The 17,155-nt window shown below is 37.7% G+C and overlaps 1 protein-coding gene across 2 annotated transcripts in view; it reads left to right on the top strand.

The window, feature by feature from the left end:
* The window catches only part of RNGTT (RNA guanylyltransferase and 5'-phosphatase), a 305,143-nt gene that overhangs the window by 100,594 nt on the left and 187,394 nt on the right, over window positions 1-17,155 (top strand). For both annotated transcript variants that reach the window (XM_018554362.1, XM_018554360.1), the window contains 2 exons: window positions 2,105-2,240; window positions 7,021-7,092. In XM_018554362.1, the coding sequence (XP_018409864.1) occupies window positions 2,105-2,240; window positions 7,021-7,092 (208 nt within the window). The remainder of the gene's footprint in view (window positions 1-2,104; window positions 2,241-7,020; window positions 7,093-17,155) is intronic.

The following is a 17,155-nucleotide window of genomic DNA, read 5'->3' on the forward strand; positions in this document are numbered from 1 at the left end:
ACCCATTCTAAAGAAAGATAAAAATATGTAATTTATATTAAAAAAATTATAATATTTCCTTTGCAGTTAAATCAGTCTCTATCTTGCTTTACCGTTAATAAGATGCACTGATTTGTTTTTGCTACATGCATCATCAAATGGCCAATAAAGCTTTGGTGAATTTAAAGTGGTACTTAGGCTGCGTTCACACCTGACCGTTTTGTAGGGCGTTCTACGCTCGACGAACGCTCTACAAAACGGTCAAAAATATAAATTGCATTGTAGTCAATGCCCTCGTTCCCACCTCGCCGTATTTCCGCCCATCCCTAACGCCCTACAAAACGGCCCACGCCTGAAAAGGTCCCGGGACTACTTTGGGCCGTTTTGTAGGGCGTTTTCCATTTGGATACTGCCAAGTAGCCTTTGGAATCGCGCGACGGTCGCGCGACTTTTTTACCGCGAATCGCGGTAAAAAAAACGCGTGACGGTCGCGCATATTACAATACGCCTAGGTGTGAATGGGGTGTTAGCACTGTACTCAATTACTTTAAAGTTCAGGTACGCTGTGTCTTTAGGCCTGGTTCACACCTGGGCGTTTTACAGCGCGTTCCTACGTGCTGTAAAACGCTCAACATGTGAAAAACAATAATTGCCTATGTAGGAACGCGCTGAAAAACGCCCTACGCCCAAAGAAATACAGGAGCTTCTTTGGGGCGTATTTGCCGCGCGTATCCATTAGGATACAGCCGGATAGCCCTCGGAAACGCGCGTTTGTCGCAAGTTTCTTTTAACGCAAATCGCGGTAAAAACGCGCGGCAAACGCGCATATTCCGTACGCCCAGGTGTGAACCCAGCCTAACTGTTAATAGACTAGTGCATGTATAAAGCAGCAAATGCGTATCTTCCTGGTGCATGTGTATTAACCTCCCTGGTGGTATGATTATGTCAGGAATTTTGTACATAGCATTGAAAATTCACCCCGAGCCAGACTCGGGATTACCGCCAGGGAGGTTAAAGTGATAATAAAGGCAAAATGTTTTTAAGCTTTTTCAAATTCTCCTAGTCTTTCAGTTAGGAGATTGTGGCTCATTATGTTTAATTGACGAATGAACATGCTGTAGTAGTTGGAGGTAGCATGTTAAGACAAATTGATGAACTACTAATTAATACTTTGAGCAAGATTTTTTTCAGACTGCTGCATCCTCTTTGATAAATGTATATAAATAAACGATATAGGTAGTATGAAGAATATTTGCTAAAGGTGCTTTGGGTGCATACTCTATAGTGTAATGTTATCATTGCTAAAACGGTGCTTCTCCATGTTGACAATCAGCTCAAACTACACAGAGCTAGTGCGATTCTGTGAGAGTGACATCAGTATGTGTATGCCCAACTTCTCCTATTTAATTGAACCAGAGGAGTGACTTGGGTGGGTAGAGCAACACCAAAAGGAGGAATAGCAAACCCTATTTGGTGCATCAATACATCAATGCATCTTGGGAACTGCACTGTAGTTCCCACGCAGGCTCTGCCCTCCATTGGATGGGCATTTGGACTGAACAAAAAGCCCATCACTGGTTGTGCATCTTTTGATGATCAGTCAACAAAAGAGGCATAATTATGCTAGTCAGGGTAGGGGGCAGGGCTCTTTTACTTTCATATAAGTGGTAGTATAAAACATAATAGCTCTGTCACTTAAAATCATTTAAATGACATGAGCACTGTTATGTTCTACCACATACATGGAAAACAGTGAAGTAGCTTTTTTTTTTTTTAAAAAAAACCAAAAGATCTGGGTGTGGCTGTGAATGTCTTTACATGTTTGAGTATTCTTTGACTGGCCAACGGTGGATTCATCCCGGCACCAGCCATTGGCTAAGGTGTGCGCTTCAGAATTACAACTACTTATCTGCATACTATTTTCAGGTCAGAGATGCAAAGTGTTTACAGAAATGAGGATCATCAGTGGCAACATTCATGTTTGTCATGACCGCATACATTTAAATTCTAATAAACATGTTGTTTGATACTAATCTGTTTCTTACTTGCAGGATCTATGACTTTGAAGCTGTATAACTTACCTGGATGAAAGAATAATAGTGTATTTATTTTTTTGTGATTTCAGATACATGATGCTGATTGATGGAAAGAATGAAGTATATATGATTGACAGAGACAACTCAGTATTTCGTGTATCTAACCTCGAGTTCCCTTTTCGAAAAGATCTGAGAGTCCATTTGACGAACACACTTTTAGATGGGGTAAGACCATGTATAAGAGAGGACTGTATACTTCTAGTGGGCAAGCAGTGAGATTTGTGGGTCATCAAGGGGCCTAAGGGCGCCTATGTAATATTTGTTGTTGTTCTGCTTATCAACAAAGGAAACTGCAAAGTGTGCTGTTGCAACTTGATTACTGATTAACCTGAAGGTGCAGCAAGACTGCTGAACTAACCCAGAAGCAATCAATACTTGCAATCATTGCACAAGCTACCTCAGGCAGCATATGCTGTTCCAAGTATGCCAGCCAGTGATAGCTAGAAATATTTGCAATGCAGAAGTGTGGTAGATTGTGATTGCATTTTCAGATTTTTAACAGATGTAATTTTTTTTTGTAACATAGTTATGAAGATCAGTGATGTTTTTGACTTAGATATTTTTTTTTAGTAGCTAATAACTTGAACATACTAGCACTTTGTGTCTTGCCCATATGTAATTCTTCTGACAGTCTCCTGGGAAGGCTAGTTTGTGCAGGGGTATTGAGAACGTTTGCTGCATTGTCAATGTAGAGTGACACTACAGCCTGAATTCAGCTTAGCATGGCATTAGTGCATTGTGTTGAACCATTTGGCAATCCTTACTGGTGCAAGCATTTATGCTACATTAGTTTTTGGAAGTCCAGCACCAAAAGAGCAGGTATTCTTTAACCCTAATAGATGGATGAATCTCCCTTACCTAAACTAATCTCACCTAATGCCCAATGATCACCTTGTTTTGTGCCATTGAGCAGCAGTGCCAAATCCTCGCAGTAGCTGCTGTGATCCCGAAAACAGCATTACTGTTATTGTTAATATGGGTACAGTTTGTTTGTCCAATTTAGACCAATTAACCATGTTTGATATTTATAGATGCTAAACATGTTAACACTTAGTTTTCACACTAGCATATAAACTAATCGGTATACAACATAAGTGTTACTTTTTTTCTATTCTTTATTTTTTTATAGTGTGTTTCTGCTGAAATGTTTTATATTTATTTTAAAGGGAAATTGTATTGTATTTGATGTAAATTCACTTTTTGAATCTTTATTTTGTCAGTTGCCTGAGAGTAATTTTTTTGTTATTTTCACATTTTTACATTCTTGCTCTTTAATCTTTTCAAGTGTATTTAATTTATAGATTTGTGGAATTTGTCTCCTAATTGATGTGTAGTCCGTGACCCTGCATAAATATTGCTAAAGTAAACATAGAGAATTTCTATTTTTCAGTATTTGTATTAGATATTAAATATATTACAAGAATAGAGATTGACAACAAATTATAATGTGGTGCAAGCTACCAAAACTATGGGTAAATGATTCTGTGCAATCAGTCTTGTGATTTACGCATATCTGCCATGACTGATCAGGAAGGTGACTTGCTTATTTCCTGGTATGGCAAATGCAGCTTTCTATGTCCTCTCTTCACTTCCAGCCTACTTGGCAATGGTACAGCATAATACCTGCTCTGCCCATTTGGTGGTCATATATAATGCAGTTATGCTGTACCCGGAAGTAGAATATTGACCTTGCTGGCTGTGTAATATGGTGGAGGTGTGCAAATTAGAATTACAAATCCTTTGGCAAGTAAATCAGATTGCATGTAAATTAACTGTGCATTCATATCTTTGCTTGAAGTTCCATTTTAAAATGGTAAGTAAAGTGCATTTCCTATAAGAAACCCAGATGGAGAAATGGAGCCATGTTGGAAAGAATGCAACGCTGTTGCGTGATTTCACTCTCCCCAGCCTCTAGTAATAAAATACCTAAGTGATGTGTATTCAATTTATTGGCCATTTGGATAGTCATGAGGTTTTCTAACAGCAATATACTGTGCATACTGTGACATTGTAGGTTTGATTGCTTTCTGTGACCGTAATAACATAACAAAACTTATTGAAAGTAATATTGCCAAAATGTGGCCATAACTGAGAGGTTTATGTGTATGTAATTATTCATGTACATGGGGGCAGCCATATTAGATTGTGGGGAAAAGAAACAATAGATTGTCTTCATTACTGGTGGACAGGGGTGTGGCTTTGGTGTTTTTTTGTTGTTTTTTTCTCACAATTATATTGTAATTTGGTAATGCTGACATGGTAATTAAAAATGCAACAGCAAGTAATAATGTAAAGGCTCACCAAATCTTACATTCAAGTGAACATTACTATAATAGATCAAAAGGTTTACTTAGTTAAAATGTGCTGTGGTTTGCCTTTAATGTCCTCTGTCGGTTTATTGCCTTAGAGGTCAAACAAATTTAACTTAATTTAGTAGCCAGGTCTAAGCTTAATATGAAAGTGAGGCAATCTGTCGTCTGATGACTGAGATTCACTGGACATGACACAAGACTGACTCTGTTCATTTAGATTGCAAGGTCTGGGCAATTGCAATGATTAAGTGGCATTTGCCATGTTTGCAGTTTATTTCTTTTAATGTGTGTTAAATAATTGAGGAGGGAAATTTAGAGTGGCCTCTCCCCAAGGAGAATCTGAGATGGGTTAAGTGAAAAGCATAGAGAACAGTAATCAATACCAACTTCCAAACTGCTTCACAACATTATATACCAGACACAGAACTGGTTCATGGTGTTCAAAACATGTGACTTATTTTAGAAAAGCTATCATAGAAGTGCAATAACCAGGCACATACAGTACTTTTTCACTCACTCTGGTGAAACTCTGTTTATTAATGATGTATGGTACACAGAGAGTTTCATTGTATACACCTCTAAAACGCCACACAAAGAAGAACTTAACCAGACAGGAAACGGGCATTAATTTCAAACTTCCGGACAGCATTATATGGAGGACTGGATGTTGAATTAATTATGCAATTAATTATGCATGTTAATTTTATATTTATGACATCTTTCTCCTCACAGTGTGTGTATTTGGTTTGAAGGGAACTAGTTACATGGCTGCTGTGTTGGTAGAGAATTGTATAAATCAGATCAAAACCACATTGTTTCTGGCTTGTAACATTGTGGTGCTGGCTGCTAGATTTTTTGTAGATTTGTCAAGTTTTCAGTTTTGTTTTTCTCGAAATCTGTGAATGTTTTAACCTATCCAGGTAATAGTATACCGTAGCTAGTAGCACTTAGTCATAATGGAGTGGATTTCTTCTGTAATGTACTCATCCAGGGATCATTTTGAGCTGAGGAAGTTACTTGGACAAGTGTCAAAATATCTTCAATATTCTTCAAGAATTAGTGCAGTTGGACTAACTGCTACTAGATATGCATGTTGTCCGCTTATCTTTTACATGGCAGACGTTTGTAACATCTCATTCTCTAAAGCTGGACATAATAGAATTGTTGGAATTGCTGACTGTCTCACAATGCCTCCTATGCCAATTTCCCCCTTACACTGGAGCATTATAGTGGCATAAGCACTTCTGTTTAAGGCAGTGGAAGAAGTAGAATGAGCCACGTGCAGATGTGTATTGTTGGGGAAAACAGTACTTTATTTACCTTGGTCAATAATTTTGGTGCCTAAGAAAACTTACTTGGGCCCGATGCCTCAAAGATAGTTGATCGGATCTTGCCATCTAAAGTCTGCACGCAGGTTAAATGTATTTATAGATCTAAAATCATTGCCTGGGAAAGAAGAGATATTATTGTCAAATTGCACCATATAAAGGTTTTTTTGTTTCATATTTTAGGCACTGTCTGAAAAGTCACCTTAAAGAAGAAATCTGGATTAAAGAAGAAATCTGGATAAAAATGTCTATCAACCCTTGCAGTTGGGCTAGCCCTGCACTGCAAGGGTTAAGTGCTCCTTTTTGTCTAGGTGCTAAATGTTAAAAAAACTAAACAAAAAACTTTTACTCACCACTACCACCTCTGTGATCACTGAAGTAAGTTTACTCCTCCGCTGCACAGATGAACTGCTCCTGGGGGTCCTCACATCTATACACAGTCTATGCATAGTGTATAGAATGTGATGACAGCAGGATCCTTGGACCACTGCAGCAGAGCGGGAGAGATGTTCCATACACTGGTCTAAGAACAAGCCAGTTCGGATGATCTGGTTAGTATAACTTTTTTTTTTCCTTCTAACACCTAGACACAAATGAGCACTTACCCATTGCAGTGTGGGGGTAACCCCACTGCACGGTTAATAACATTTTCCCTGGAGTTCTTCGTTAACGTAAATTGTGGTGGTTCTAGGTTTGAAAGGAAATGTTCTTTCTTTTCTTACTACTTTCTTGTCCTTCTTGTCCTTTTTGTCCTTGAAGCCAAATCCAAACATAACACCTGTTGCTCTATACTATAAGGTACAAATGTAAAGATTCTAAAATATACAATTAGGGTTATATGGTTTTTCACATATTTGTTGGGAACTGTTTGCCATCTTATTTCTATTGATGTCACAGTGTCATTTATTGAGCCTATATATTGTAAACATTTAACTTTTTATTCACTGGTAAGCACAGACTTAGACATGTTTAAATGAAACCTGTCATGAGAGAGATAGTGGGTGCTATTGCCCACTTCTCAATTTATCTTACTTATTTCAATGACCAAGAGCAAGTATTCAGTTAGGGACTTCTTAATTTAATATGTCATTTGTGATCTGCATACTTGTTCCAAGTCAATGGCTCAAAAAGTATTGAAGCATGTGTGTAAACTATACAGCCTGGTAAGTTTTATGTTATAAGGAGAAAATGCACATGTCAGCCCCCATATTTCTCTAATGACAGCCTTACTTTTAGCTGTTTATACAAAATAAATAAAGAACCTATAATGAACTAACTATCCTTTTTTGTGTTTTTGTTTTTAAGGAAATGATCATTGATAAAGTTAAAGGACAGATAGTGCCTCGATATTTGATATACGACATTGTCAAGTTCAGTGTGAGTATTCAGATTTCCTTTGTCTTGTACAGTTTGTAGTGGACAGCAAGAATGTTTTTAGTTACAATGTACACTTTTCTTTCATGTGATTTATACACATGCTGTTCAGGGGGAAGCAGGTTCTATTGAATTTATGCTTCGTTGCTTGGCTTCTGTCATGTTGAAGCAATGCCAGAATCCTAACTAAGTGCTGTCAGAAAGTCCATACTGTAAGTCATAACAATCCCTTTACAAGTACTGCATGATGAAAGGTTATGTCAAGATGATTCAGGCGCACCGTCTCCTTTTCCTTATAAAAACAAAGAAACAAAACACTGTTTTGGAACATTGGAAGAACATTTTTAAGCCTTAATATTTTTATGGAAACTATATTCCAACCTTTTCAGTATTTCCTGTCATCCATGTTAGTGCTTTTGCTAATGTTTAAAGGTTGGATTGTCAGCCCCAACATTTACTTTCTGTAGATTTTACTGTTTGTCGGAGTCTTGACAGCCCTTTATCTGAACATCTTAAACCCTTTAGAAAATAAACTTGACCCCTATGTTTCCACCTTAAAGCCAAATTGAACCTTGTGTTTATTTCAGGTAAATACATTCTAGGTGCATCAAAACAAAAATTGCTCAATGTCTTTTAGTTGGTTTTCTTTCTAACGCGGCTATAGCCTGAGTAAAAAAACCTGTTCCCTGCCATCAGGGTCAGAGTGGGACCCTTGCTTACTATGGTGAAGCAGTGCAGAGTCGGACTCACCTTCTGCTGAGTCAGACCTATAGCTCTGCAATCAGCAAAGCTCATGCTCCCTGTTGATGGAAGAGCTTTGGCTGGGTATACTCGGTTATATTTTTTTTTGTTTAACCTGTGGGCTGATGAAAAAACTATTACAAATTTCTCCATCCACACTAAACGTTGTGGATGGCCTAGTCTCCTGGTGTGTGTTTTGTATTGTGACCGTGACGAGGAAAAAAAAGAAAAAACGCCATAAACAGAACCCTATGCCCACAGTTACACACAGTTAATCCAGAGGAAGGCAACAAACCCTATAAAGCATGGTTCAGTTTGCTTCAACAGGGGAAAAAAAAACCAATCCTTCCTGATCCCATAGTGCAATCGGATATTCTCTGGATCCACAATATCTGGTGTTGTTTACTTATAAAATGTCAATATCTACTTTATATTCTGTGAATTTAGGAATGCATCCAGATTATTTTTTAAAACCTATTAACCGAGCTAGCTAGAAGAAGAAGCCTATTCCACATTTTCACAGCTCTTACAATTTAGTTGCCCTTGTCCAAAATTGAACTGCATATTCCAGATGAGGTGTTACTAATGCTTTGTATGATATTAAACTATAATATGGTATTAGGTCTCTTTCTCTTGTCTCTTTTCTGGATTATGTCTCTTTCTCTGGCGTCTATACCTCTTTTAATAGAGTGTATGACGCATGCTTGTTTTTAGTTCCTAATTGTTTACACTTATCAACATTAAACTTAATTTGCTACGTAGATGTAATGTACTTACCTGGCCGTGCTCCTGGAATGGACTACAGAGCTGTCCTCTTCCTAGTAAACTGTAACGCATGTAATGCACTTACATAAATACGTAGAGCACACAGAAGACAATTTGCCAGATGGATCACAACTGCAGAGTTTCTGCTTGCTAACCACAGATCTGTCAGAATGTTTATACTGCTCTGACATACAGTTCTCTATTTATGGAAACAAGCAAGGATCTGTAATTAAGGAGATTCCCACTTTCCAAAAATCAAAATTAACACGAGTTCTTTTATTTGCACTGACTTGAAGACAAGATGAATACCATTGTATACAAAATATATATATTTATTAATTAAAAATCAGTGCAGAATAACAATAAAAATATAATTGGTGACAAACAAAGAATATGGATCAGATAATATCAATCAATTTGATAACCCAGGTAATGCGTAAAATGTAAACACAGGATATTATTCAAAATATAAATGTAACCAAATAAAATGACTTTTTAAATGCAATGGGTTGCTTATCAGTAGCTCACAGAATAAGAAAACAAAAGGTTCAGAATTGACATGTGACTTCTCCCAGCAACAGATGTTCACAAACTCAAACTTTTAACAGCGCATGGGCAAGATTTGTCCCATCATGCACAGGGTTGGCAATAAGCCAAGACTGTATTCAAAGTAAAGACACATTTCCATCAATTTAATTCAATATATATCAGACTAGGCCATGGACTAGAAACTGAAATACGTTTCCTGGAGATTATACAAATGTATATATTTATCTCCCAAGATTGAAAGACATAATTTGTACTGCAGTTAAAATTATCTCAAATCAATCTAGATCCTACAAGAACTAAATGGTCTGTTTGGGTATATATACGTGGCTAATGAATTGCCTAATATAAAGATAGAAATGTATACTTTACCAGCAATTTAAAATTAGTTGTCTGAAAGAAGTCAGCGGTCACAGTTCAGAAACAAGGGATGGTCAGGTTCTCTTTAGTTCAGTTCCCTTTGGACAGCCGTCCTCAGCTTCCGACCTATACCCTTAGAATGTATTTCCTTTATTCCTCCTCTTTGCTGGAATTTTGATCTCCTCCTGCTGGCTCCTGCTACTACCTTTATCCCCCCCCCCCTGGAATGTGGGCTTGGTTTGGTCTTCCACGTGATTATTGACGTGACTAATGACGTCAGATATATCATTTTGCCATATACCTCTCCCTCACAATCACCACCAGGGGGCACTATTGTTCTATATAAAAGTTTGGATAATTTCATTTAATTTTACTATTTTCTAAAGATCTTGTTGAAAGATAGCCTCTGACTTAAGCTATGGACAACAAAAAAAAACCACAAAAATTATTGGTACTCGTACTCTGTACCAAAATACCGGTATCGATGCATCCCTACTACTGAGTGGCTGCAAGTGGAGCCATATCTTTATGAGAGGATGGAGACCAGGGAGCAAGGAAGCAATTATGAGAGATGCATGACAATCCAGGGAATGAGTGGATGGGTGGATGCTTGTAGCAGCAACCTAACGAGTCCGACAGATGAAGTTACAGCAATCCAGAGTTGAGAGAAGAAAAGGGTTAATTCCCTGCCAGATCATTCAGCAGCTGAAAGGAAGGTGACTCCAGTCCAAAACAGGATGGAGAGCAGTATCACTAGGGGAAGTGAAATGCTCAGACTCTGTTGTTTACTAGGATGCCGAACAATCCAAACTTCCCAACTTTAAGCTGAGAGCTGGGCAGGAGCCGCATGTCGCTGGGAAAGTGGTCGTCGCTGTAGTCCATTCCTGGAGCACGGACGGGTAAGTATATTACAGTAGATACCCAAATCAAACAGAGCATTCAGGTTTGCTTGTAAATTGGAGACATCTTGTAAGGATGTATTCCTTTTGGCGTCATCTGCAAACAGAGAAATTGTACTTTTTATGCCCAACTTTGTATCATTTATAACAGTGCCTTGGATTACACCAATTACAACCTTAGACCATTCATAGCATTATCATCAATCACTACTCTCGGAATACAATCTTTGAGCTAGTTTTCTATCTGATTACAGACTGAATATTCGAAATCTACAGACTTTAACTTACACATTAGCGGTCTTTGGGGAACTGTGTAATATGCTTTTGCAAAGTCCAAGCATATTATGTCTACAGGCACTTCTTTGTCTAATTTGTTGCTTGCTTCATCATAAAAAAAAGTAGATTTGTTTGGCAACTTCTGTCACACTGCAGGGCTGAAAAACTTGTCCTGCCTTCACTACTTAGCTACTGACCCAAAACAAACATGTTCATGCAGAAGATTAGCTTTTATTTTATATTCACTAAAGACTCTGCAATTGCAATAAATATTTTTCAGACTCTGTTTTCCTACTGTTGTCAATGGAACAAACAGCCCTACGAAAGTTGCAGGGGAATCTCCGTGGGTCAGTTTTTTTGTTTAATCTGACTTTCATTGCACTTTTCAGTGTTCAATACCCTCATCTCTGGAAGAAATTCAGTTAATTGAGCTTGTAACTGACTGGTGTCTGTCTCCTTATTCTGGACAGTCATCATGATCACGCTTTTTCTATTCAGGAGTCTTGCTTCTGGATCGCTGCATTTGATTTTCCCCCCTTAAACAGTGAGTGCTCTGATCATAAGTGCAACCTTTCTTTTCCCCCTGCAAGTAAATACATTTTGTTAGTTCTATACTCCCCTGTAAGGTCAGCAACAAATGGATAGCAGAGGTCTCTCACTGTAATCGATTTCCTGTTGTGATTATTCATGATGATTTTGATGCTAACTAGCTTTTAAAAACCACAATAAACCAACTTGGTTCTTGTGACACAAAGCATAAAGAAAACAACGTATAGCCTTCTGGCGGCCTTGTAGACTTCATGGCTCTCTACCCTGAACAGTGTTGCTTTTTCAGACGCCGAGAGACCACATCTCTCTAATCAAGCACCTGTGCGGCCTCAGTCAGGTGACAAAACCTGAGGTGAAGTTCCTTAACTCAACCGTTTCCACAGCCTGGATGCAATATAAATCCTGTGTTGAACTGACTATCTTTGTCTGTGCCATCTACATGAAGGGAGAATGGCCTGTAGTGTGCTGAACATGACAACCTAAAGATAAAGTTCCACTCCATGATACTGTGTACACACAGAGCAATGAAAAAAGAAACACATACACAAAATCACAAATCTAAAACATCAGCTTAAAAACGCATAAACCGAACAATCAATAACACTGACCTGAAGCCATTTAAAGTGGGCCTGAAGTAAAGATTTGCTGTCTTTTTATAGGTAGCATCAAAAAATGGTAAATGTGCTATAGCAATATTCTGAAAGACATACTTTTTGTCTTCAATCCCTCCTGAAAATATGCATGCTTGTGACTGCTAGTCTTGCATAATTTTGGAGTTATATTTGGTGATGTCACTACAGTGTGGCTCACTGATCTCCCTTCTGGAGGGGAATCTGTACCTGAGGATCTGCAGTGTATGGATCTCTCTGCTTCTGTCCCATTCATTCTTTGGATCTGTGTTTTCTTGACTGTTTCTTGATTGTTCACCAGTTATGAGATCACCAGTCATCAAAGGGACATCTCTGACATGAGGATGCACAGCCCTGTCTCTCTCTCCATAGAAAGACCCAGTGCAGAACAATGCTTGGTAAGTAAGTAAAGGGGAAAAGATCAGTAGCAGGGATCCTACAGCCAACACTGGAGATTAGTCCTTTGTTTTTTGCTTGTCTTTTTGAGGCAAAGCTTTCAGAATTCAGGTCCTCTTTAAGAAATGCTGAAAGGAATGCAGGAAAGGTCTGATAGCCGAAGAAAAGACACATGCATGCAGACATACCAAATACTATGCTCATATACTGTAATTCTAAGTAGTAAATTCTATTATAACTGCTGAAATACCTAAACGGATATAAATGGTTATACCATCTATTTAAGTAAAACCAAGGAGTTTGATGTTTGATGTAACATGATAATATAGTCATTGCTGGGTCACAATTGCGATGAATGTCATTTAGTAAAGTTTTCCCCTTATCTGAGTGCAGTGTGCTCTAACAGTTTTATATGTATCATGTCATCAAGGCTTGGCACATTCTTAAGCCTCATTAAACCACCTTACCAATATGATCTGCTTTTTGCTGCCAGTTCTAAGACTGTCTCTAACGATGCACATCACATGGCTATAGTGAAGGAGATCTCTAATGAGAAATTGTGGTTTCAACTTAATTTGTTAAAAATGGCTCGCTTGAAAATATTTCATTTGATGAAACTTAATATTTGATGTTCATGGTATGTGAGCTAGAACTTCCACTTACCTGGCATAATCAATTCAGAGCCCACTCTGCCAACCTTTTTGAGGCTGGGACACTATTGAAACTAATGATCACCAGATTCAGGTGCCAGGCAGCAGTATTCATTCTGCTAAAACGTTGTCCGACATTAGCTATGGGGAATGAATAACCAAGCTTTTTAGACATTGGCAATAACATTCAGCCTCTGGTAGTGCACATAATCTATATAAATATCCAGAAAAGAACAAACATTATAAGACATTTGTGCAGATGTTTGTAAAATTAAGCCTACATAGCCATGTTACATCTCTGCTGATTGCTGACACTTTCTCTGTATAAAACATTTGTTCTGAAAGGACAGGAATTCTTTAGTAGCAAGCTTTTTTACCCAAGGGAACTCATTTTATTTCATGTTATATTATTTGTTAATCTGAACAATTTTTTTTTTTAGTCAGGCTGCTTTCTTCTGCAGTTACTTTGAAGGCTCCCTCACTCGGCGCTGGTACGTCAGGACTACAAATGTAGCTGCCTAGAGTCTGTAAGGGATGTAAAACTGCAGTTTTAGAAATTCCACATTGAAGACTTACTCAAAAGTAATCTTTTTTACCCTGATTTTTAGATGGATAGCCTGAGAGTAAAAGTATACTCATGTTAGAAGCCACAGCTGCATGATTTCCTATGTTCACTGCTCCTGCCTAGTTATGGCTTATTACCATAAACAGAATAGACATCTGGTGGCATGAATAGCCAACATAAACCTTACAGCAAACAACCTTTCAGTGCCTTACCCTTGCATCACTAAACAATTTAGCTAGATTAAAAAGATTCTACCTCAAAACATGATTAACAATTCATTCAGATGGCCCCTTCTAGTATTTCTTAAAGCCCCTCCCCTAAGGTTTCTGCACACCTTGAGGTAGAATCTTTTTAATCTAGCTATTAAAAAAATTATCTTCAATCACTAAACAATTTGTCTAAAACGTCCTGAATAAATATTTTTGTGACAGACGGATCATAAAATGATATAGTGTAGAGCTGCAACAATTATTCGATTAAGTCGATTAAAATCGACGATGGAAAACGTTGTCAACGTTTTCCATTGTCGATTTGTCGGCTAAAATTCAAATTTCCCGCTCACACCGTGATGGACTACAATCTCAATAGAAATAGTAGTCCATCACTGGAGCCCTTTTTTTTTTATCCGATTAGTCGATTAATCGAACTTAATAATCGGCTAACTAATCGATTATGAAAATAATCGTTAGCTGCAGCCCTAGTTTAGTGCTATTTGCCAGATTTTCATAATTTTTTTTTTATAGACATGTTACACATTGCTTTACAAAGTAAGTTTTTACTTTGACATCAGTCTGTGGCTTAGTGAGATGGGAAAGCTGTACTCACAGCGCCCCCTATCTCAGTTGTCACATTCTGCACAGAATCGAGCACAGTGCAGTTGCTCGATGTTCTGTGTTGGAGGGCAGATACCATAAGAAGAATCTGTCACCTCCAAACACTATCACATGGGGCCTTGTTATCCCCTGTGTGATAGTAATAAAGTTAAGTGAAAGAAAGAAATAGAATTTAAAATAAAAATGAAAAGTGATTAAAGCGTAAAAAAAAAATGTTTTTAAAGAGATAAAGTAAAAATAATAAAATTTAAAATTAAAAAGTGATGAAGTAAATAAAATAAAAATTAAAAAGTGATAACAGTAGAAAATAAAATTAAAATTTAAGTGATAAAGTAAAAAACTATAAAAGAAAAAAAATTAAACCCAATCCTGGCCATACCACCCTATCCATGTGAATAAGCAGTGCTATCTAATACGCACAATGTGCATCAAAAGGGTAAGTTCACTTTCTCAAGCCATTTGTGAAAATGGAATTACCTGCTCAAAGCCCTCCCCCTCTCCTTTCGGCTTACGGCCTTTCGACAGTACTATGGATTTTTAATTTCACTTGCAAATTGCGAGCACACCTGACTGTGCTGACTAATGAGAAGCATTTCTTCACATGGTTAAATAGGGTTTTGGTTAAAATAATTTCTTGTATCAGGACAAGTTGATTGCCATGAGGAACAAGTAGATTGGGCCCCCCAATTTAGACCTTGGACAAGTACTTTAAAAAAAAATGTCCACACCCCTGCCTATATATCCCTCTTAAAGTGGGTGGGTTGACCACTGTTATTTTTTTTGTCATCTGTGTCCTATCAAATTTTCCTTTACTTCTGTTCTTTTAGACATGGCACTAAATGAGAAGCAATCTCAGTTGGAGGAGGAAAATTCCCTCTAAGACAGTTGGAATCTGTATCCTTTTTAGCAGATATCCCCTTTGTTCCTGTTGGTGACAACTCAAAATGTTTGGCTTTTTCCTCATTCCCCTCAGTCCCGGTGACAATGGCCACCTGGAAAAATACAGAGGGTGAATCTTTCCAGTTCCTCATATACAGCAATAAAATCCAACGTAGGATTGAATTCTTCTTCATTATAGATGTACTGTAGGAGCAGTTCATGCAGAAGCCAGTTAAACTACCAGTATGCTGTTGGATTATGTAAAGAAGCCACATATGCTGTAGCAAAACATTCAAATGCTATTCAGGTAGCACCTGATAGAAATTTAACTCTGGTCCTCTTTTTAAATATGCAATTTTCACTGAAATAATACCAGGTGATCCTGCCATTAAACACTCGGTTATTGTCGCCCAACTGTGTTTTTGAGTTGCCATGCTGTCACAATCACTACTGATGGAGACTATAAATGGTCATGCTGATGCACATTGTGAATGCATGATCTGCTCTTGCCACCATCAAGAAACCCTGAGAAATTATGTGAAATCATTCTGATGTGCATGCATGTAGACAGAAAGTTAATAAAAGAGGCTGTAGGAGATCAGCATCATTGAGCTGGCAAACTGGGAGAAATAAATGTGAAAGCAGTATTTCTAATAGAAAAAAAACACATTGTAATCTAGTTTGGGTTTACATTTTCTTTTAATCTTTACAACATGTATTGCAAAATGTGAACGTACGGCTTAACATAAAAAAGGTTTTTCATTTTCATTTTTTTTGTAAAGTCAAATAGTTGTAAATAATTGGAAGACTATTATATAGAGAAGTTGGGAAAATGGCTATCTGCACTAAAAGTATCCTTCTGAGATACAGTTGGTGAGAAAAGGCAGGCATTTTATATAATTTCTGATGGAAAATAGAGCAGCATATTATACAGATTTGAGGTATTGAACCCTAATTGTCAGATTCTGCAAACTATAATTGAGGCTCACAATTTAGAGTCTTTCCGAAAGTTTATTAAACCACAAATCCAATAATCTTGACCGGAGCCATGGAGATAAGATACAAAAAAAGTCTCTATTGTGCTTTCCATCTGCAGTTAACACATTGCAGACCAGAAATTTGAAGCCTATAATATAGGTATATTAAAACAGCTGATGGAGATGAAATTTATACGATATCTACATTCCTTCTTGCCTTTTATTAATGCAGTGTACATGCATAAAGTATATTACATGCTATAGAATCATGATTTTTTTAATGAAAAATTATACAAAAGTAAATCATGGCATTACTTACAGCAAACTATCAGAATTTGACTTTCATTGCTGTTGGAGATGTTAGCTATACAGTGTGGAACCATTGCATGCATAATGTCAATTGAGTTATCCATACAATTATTTGATGTGTATTCTTACTTCAAGGGGAACTATAATAGTTTGGTGTTGCTGTCATTATTTATTTATTTATTTTACGCAGCGGGATAATATTATTCCACACTGTGCTTTAAAAAAGCGTGCTAAATGCTCCACTTGCTTCAAGACCCCTAAGCCGGCCAAGCTGCATTGAAATAAGGGAAGTGGGGAAGGGGGGGGGGTGGGTGGGGGTCCTCGAGATTTTGGACACATGACCCCTCAGTCAGATTACTGGCCTCTGTTACAATTATTGTTTTTATCCCCTGCTGTGTTAACCAGAGGGAATAATGTAAGGCAGCATAGGCTATATTTTATGAATGGACTGTAATATGCAGGCTCATGGTGTGGCGCTGGTTAATATCCTGTATTAAAAAATGAGTAACTACTCACTGTTAGGGCTTGTGGAGTAACCTTAGAGTATAGCGGAATGCGGATTATATAAGTTTTTCTGTAGGGAGGACAGAGCAGACAATACCTCATTTGAGGCTTACTGTTCTTACTGAAACTTCACACAGGAATTATTCTTCCCCCCCCCCGGCCCCAACCATGAGCGCGCCCGGTGAAAT

This window comes from Nanorana parkeri, unplaced genomic scaffold (assembly GCF_000935625.1).
Source record: "Nanorana parkeri isolate BGI_ZX_2015 unplaced genomic scaffold, ASM93562v1 scaffold154, whole genome shotgun sequence".
NCBI lineage: Eukaryota > Metazoa > Chordata > Amphibia > Anura > Dicroglossidae > Nanorana > Nanorana parkeri.